The sequence below is a fragment of the Triticum aestivum genome, chromosome 2A (genome assembly GCF_018294505.1).
Source record: "Triticum aestivum cultivar Chinese Spring chromosome 2A, IWGSC CS RefSeq v2.1, whole genome shotgun sequence".
Taxonomy (NCBI): Eukaryota; Viridiplantae; Streptophyta; class Magnoliopsida; order Poales; family Poaceae; genus Triticum; species Triticum aestivum.
Window position 1 is genome coordinate 1,420,195 of NC_057797.1, and position 6,015 is coordinate 1,426,209.

The 6,015-nt window shown below is 47.9% G+C and overlaps 1 protein-coding gene across 1 annotated transcript; it reads right to left on the bottom strand.

Annotated features, from left to right (window-relative positions):
* Positions 1-2,577: 2,577 nt before the first annotated feature.
* Positions 2,578-4,151, bottom strand: LOC123184132 (zinc finger protein ZAT5). The gene has a single exon (XM_044596312.1). It carries the CDS (start codon positions 3,861-3,863, stop codon positions 2,835-2,837), a length of 1,029 nt encoding a protein of 342 aa, XP_044452247.1. The 5' UTR covers positions 3,864-4,151; the 3' UTR covers positions 2,578-2,834.
* Between the last annotated feature and the right edge of the window lie 1,864 nt (positions 4,152-6,015).

The following is a 6,015-nucleotide window of genomic DNA, read 5'->3' on the forward strand; positions in this document are numbered from 1 at the left end:
ATTTACATTTTTCAGTTACAAAAGAGAAACATAGATACGGATAACTGATAGAAGCTTCGCCTTGCGAGCTTCTGTTAAAAAAACATAACCTTTTTTTACCCGTTGGAAGATCACAAATTGAATCTTTGTGTAATAAGATCTGTAACTTGTACCTTGACATTCTGTGCGGTAAATCATTTTTTACCTGCCTTATTTTTGGAAAAGGGGAGTAACCCGGCCTCTGCATCGCAAGATGCACTCAACCATTTTATTAAACATGAAACAAGTTCAAGTCACCGAGTGCCAATAGTTTGCGAATATCTATTATTCTAGAAAACTTTATATGCCAAGAACACAATGCAGTCACAATATTTGAGAACTTGGAGATGCATTAGTTGAGTTCAGAAAGTCATCAGGGACCCTAGGGCTTCGGTTCAGTTGGGGGTACAATTAGGAATGAATTTAGGGTTTGCCTCCGAATGGTGGTGGCGGATGTGCTCTTGGTCCTCCAGCTCTAGTTTCGACCGACAAAGGTTGGCCAGTCTCGTCCTCATTGAAGAATGTGTGAGATTTGTGTTCTTAACTCCGTAAGGCCGGAGCTCGGGTGTTCTATAGGTCCTTTGTAGTGTTTTCTTCTCTGGAACGGCGGTCTACGCAGATCGCGGCAGCAAGCGTCTTCCGGTCCACATTGACGACTTCCCAGCCGCTTCGTATACAAGCTTCCGTGTTTCGACAAGTTTGCTCAGTTGAGAGGGAGGCCCGGATGTGACAACTAATTTTGCTCACGGTGCGCCCCCGATGTACGAAGGATGAGGAAGGCTTTGTACCGTAAGGATTTGGATATATTTTTCCCGGATTGCGCAAGAGAATTGCGCGTCATATCATTAAGAAGGAGAAGAAGATGTGCGAAAATTACAATACCTCCGCAACAGAGGCAAGCCAACCCCACTCCACCAGTGTTCTACAGAGCTATCTACTCGCGACGACCCACTATTCCACGGTCCTTCTGTTGCCACACCAGTAGCCACAACCTCCACTCACTCACAGTGCCTGCTACAATCGCCGAAATCGCGGCCGAGACGTTATCGAAGACCCTAGCTACTATTACGCTCCTTCCAGATCCTATGCATGACGAGCATGAACAAAGAGTCCACCGCCTTCCTCGCCGATGCCGGTTCCGCCGCACCGGGCTTGGTCCACCAGGCTACCAGTAAATCATGCTGGGAAGGATTTGGATATATTTTCCAATTCCCGTAAGGATGTTATTGTAAGAGTTTGTGCAACTTAATACACGGTTTTTGGCCTTTCTGCGAGAAAAGAAAAAAAAAGATACATGTATGTACATTAGTACCCATTTTCCAAAAATCTGGTAGGAAAAAAAGAATAATGCCATCCATCTGGGACAGATAGGTAAGTTAATACTGATCTAGCAGAGAGATTTATATATATAATGCTGATAGGCCGGCCGGAGGAGAAGCGGCGGAGAGGGAGAGGGAGTGGAGTGGAGCGGCAGTACGTTACAGGTGTGCTGGCTGCTGGTGTGGGGCCGGCCTGTCAGCCTCAGTCAAGCTGCCTGCCTGCCAGGTACTAGTTACCATTTATTTTATTTTTACATGTTACCATGTTGCCCCCTCAACATCAACTAGCCCGTGACCCCACCGCGCGCACTCCCCTCCTAACCTGCTACTACTACTAATCACACTCCTAATCTCCCAACTAATCACAGTGTTAAGTGGTAGCTGTCCAACAATCTTCCTTCACCAGCACACATCCGTCCATCATTCCTTCCTTCCTTCCTTCCTTCCTAGTACCCACTACTATTCCACGGTTAACACTTAACACACACCAAATTCAGCCTGGCATCAAGCCCATGACCCCAGAGAGCAACACGCCGCGACTCCGTATTAGCCGCGACAACCAATCGGAGGTTGATCTTGTGTGCATCGATCGATGCAAAGGCGGCAGACCAAATAGAGTTGCGGTCCGGCATCATCGAGATTCTTTCGAATGGTGCTATATTCGGGGTTTTAATTTGCGGGATCGGAATCGGAGGATTGTTCCGAGTGAGATGTGGGAGCATATTTGAAGGTGATGGGGTGGAAGAAAGGAAGCAGGGGAGGGGAGGGGAGTGAGTCCTTCCTTTCTTGGTGGTAGAGCAACAGCCAGCCAGACCACCAATACCCAAGCTAACCACACATACATACAAATATATTCTCTGATTATTTCCGTGCTGCTGATGCCGATGCTGATGCTAATGATGCAGAGGGGGACAGAGACATAGAGAGAAGAATATGAAGAGGAAGAAGAAGATCACTGCCCCCTTTACGTGAGCACAATGCCTACTGGAGAGGAGAGGAAGAAGAAGTACCCCACACCTTTTCCAGCTCCGTCTCTCCCCTGTTTGTTTGTTTGCTTGCTTGCTTGCCACTTTACACTCGTTTGCATTGCACTACACACTCACCCTCTGCTTGCTCATCACCAACACCACTCTTCACATACCTACCTCATCATCATCGTCCCGCTCTCACACAAAATTGCAATTTCAAAATCAAATATTGCAAACTAATTACTTGCTCACAACATAACAATCTCGGTGAGTGAATCAATCAATCAATCAATGTAATGAATGTATTAATCACATACTAACAATGTCAAATTCCAGACAAACAATTTGTTTGTACCCCCCAACCCAACAAATTTTACAGTTTCCAATCATCATCAATGATCAATCAATTTGAACACAACAAATTGTAAAAGAAGAATAAAGAATATGTATGTAAATGTGTATATGTCTTGTGTGGAACAAATGAGAAACAGAGGAGCTAATTACTGTCTGTCTGTGCGTTGATCGCCGCCTAGAAATGGCAGTCCACCAGGGCCGACGCCGGCGCCCGGAACGGCAGCAGCGCCGCCGGCACAGACGGCCGCTCCTTCACGGCGAACGTGAAGGAGCCCGGCGATGTCGCGGTCGCGGCGTCGTCGCAGGGCGCCGGCATGTTGAGATCCAGCTCCAGGAGGCTCTTCTCCTTCCTGATCACCAGCACCGCCGCCACGTCGTCCGTGGAAGAGACGGACGCCGACGCCGGCAGGAGCGGGCGGTGCCGCCGCATGTGCCCGCCCAGCGCCTGCCCGGACCCGAACTCCGCGCCGCAGATGGAGCACTCGTGCACCCTCCCCTGCCCCTGCTGCTTGGACGACACGCCGGTCGCCGTAGCTTCTTGCTTGGGCGGCGTCGCCGGGACCGGGATCGCCAGCACCGTCCGATCAACGGCAGCGGCCGGCGACGGCGGTGGCGTCTTCTCCTCGGCGGCCTGCGGCGGCAGCTTCATCTTCTCCTCGGACGACGCCGTCGTGGCCGTGGTGGGCGGGAGCGGAAGCGGGAGGCGCGGCTTCTTGTGGCTGGTGCGGTGCCCGCCGAGCGCCTGGAAGGACGGGAAGCACTTGCCGCACGTCCGGCACTCGTACACGAACTCCCCCTCGCCGCCGTCCGCCGGGCGCCGGCTCCGGAACTTGCCCTCCCTCGCCGTGGCCACCGCGACGTCGTCCCTCACCACCACCGACGAGGAGGAGGACGACGGCCCGGCCCGGCTTCCCTGGCCGCCACCGCCGCGCGCGAGGAGCATGAGGCAGAGCGCCATGTCCTCCTCCTCCTCGGTGACGCACCCGGAGGCCGCCTCGTCCGCGCCAGACCGCCACCCGCCACCGTCCGCCACCGAGGAGGAGGACGACGCCACCTCTCCCGCGGCGCTGGCCGTGGTGACCGCGGTCACCTCGGCCTCGGCGGCCGCGTGCACGCGGCGCCGCTTGCTGCGCTTGCCCTTGACGACGATGGCCGCAAGCGCGGCCGGTGGCGTGCCGTAGCCATCGCCGGCGTCCTCCCCCATGGATCGATGGGCGTGGGAGCGACGTGAGAAACAAGGAGAGGGGAGGGAGGGAGGAGAATACAAGGTGGTGGAAGGAGGAAGGTTGGTGATGGATGCTTAATAGTTTGCTTGCATATGGAGAGTGGGTTGAGAGGAAGGAAGGGATGGAGTGGTGGTGGTGTGTGTGTGTGTGTGGAGTGGTGGTAATAATAAAGTGAGGGTTTGGCTTTGATGTCAACAAGGCCAGGCAATGTGGCAGCTAAGAAGGATTGATGGAGAAAGAAAGAAAAGCTTGCTCATTCATGCCTGCCAATGTGGCAATAAACTACTAGTGCTCATTGCTCATTGCTCAATGGCTGGCTGGCTAGGCCTGTTATTTTGGGACTTGTGCAAAACTAAGAGTGTGGTGTGTCAAGGGCTCTCCTTCTTTGGCTTGCAACAGATTAAGAGGGAAAAAGTAAATGCGACAGGAATGCGGGTGCAAAACAGAGGATGGAAAACAGGGATATATAGTCCAGCGGACTTGTGTGGATGAGTCGCATACGGTACACACAAGTGTGCGTTGATCTTACGCGTTGGAGTAAACCATGTCTTGCATAAAGCTAATATGCCAGCGAAAAAAAATATGCCCGTTAAATATTTACCAGATATTTCTATGCATTTAGCGAGGCAATGTCATCATCCGTGTGTTCCTGCCTGTTATCCCATTGAAAAACCACTGCTTTCCGCGTTTAATCGGTGAAAGAGATGGCGTGGATGTTTTGGTTCCTATTTACTTTTGGTTACAGGAAAATAATACAAAAGGGAACTTTCTTACACATTCCGTAAATCGCGCGCCTTTTCTAAAAATTTATTCACCCCACAAAGGGCATAATCATTAGAACCTGGAATTTTACCTCATATCTTCAATATGTCTACATGGGAGTGTTCCTCTAGTGATTACACTTGGGTGTTTGTAGAAAAAATGCCACGCATGAAGAAAATTATGATGGTTATGTTTGTGATCAACAGGTGTAACTTCACTTGTTTAAGTAGCATGTGGTTGTATACCTAGTTAGACATAATATAATTTTGTATGTTATCTTGGATTCTGCTCTAGTCCCTTCATGTGGGACAGATCTTTCAACAAGATCTACATGGTAGTGGCCAAGATGTTAGAACCATCAAAGGTGAGTGGTTAACCATGAAACCCACCATGAGTCCATAATATAACAATTATCTAATCATCATTACACTCTACATCACCCCTAGAAATTTGATCGAAGATCGCCCGATCCAAGTGCACATTAGAATCTCACAAGTAAGGAAAATAATGTGATTCTTGCTATGTTGGAAAACAGAGATGACATGCTAACTCAAATAGCTCAAGGAAAATCTACTATTGAATCCAAGTCGACGTTTGCCTTTCTTTCACCAATCAAACTAGGAGGTTAATTTTCATAAGCTTGCTTGGAATGTAAGATGATCACTATAATTTTGGAAGAACTTGAAACTTCTACCACATGTCCCAATATAGTTAATTATAGAATGATTTCCACCTTTTACCCCACAGTAGCTGGAATTTGTACATGTGTGACACCCCATTTATTGAACTTGCTCTCAATTTTAATCCAGAGAAATTTCCACTAAATGGGCTAACTTATATTACAAATAGACAACTAGATGGGAAAAAATGGAATTCACTCTTTCCTATATATAAGGGTAGCAAATTTGTAAATTTTCCCAATGGAATGAAATGTGGTCCTTACTATTCAAAATAAGCTAAAGTGAGATCGGATGTTCAAAATTTGTCATATCATATGATTGTTTCAAGCAGATGTGTGAAGTGGTTAAAGGAGAGCGTCAATTTGGCTTCCGGGTACCACACAGCCTGGCATTTAAAAGTATGGGGGAAAATATATGTGAGAGTTTCAAAAGAATTTAAAAGTATGGCCTGTTATACATATATGTATCATTTCATTCAAGAATGTGTTAATTTTTAAGCTACACAAAAATATAAATTTTTGGCCTACAAAAAAAAAACTCTGTTTTGATGCGCATATTTGACCTTTTTGTGTGTACACCATAGTTGAAAAGATGTATCTATGAAAATATGCATTGTACATGCTACACATCTATATGTACATGTGTAAAAAAAATCAGAGCTTTCTAAGGTTTCAAAGTGTTGTTTTTG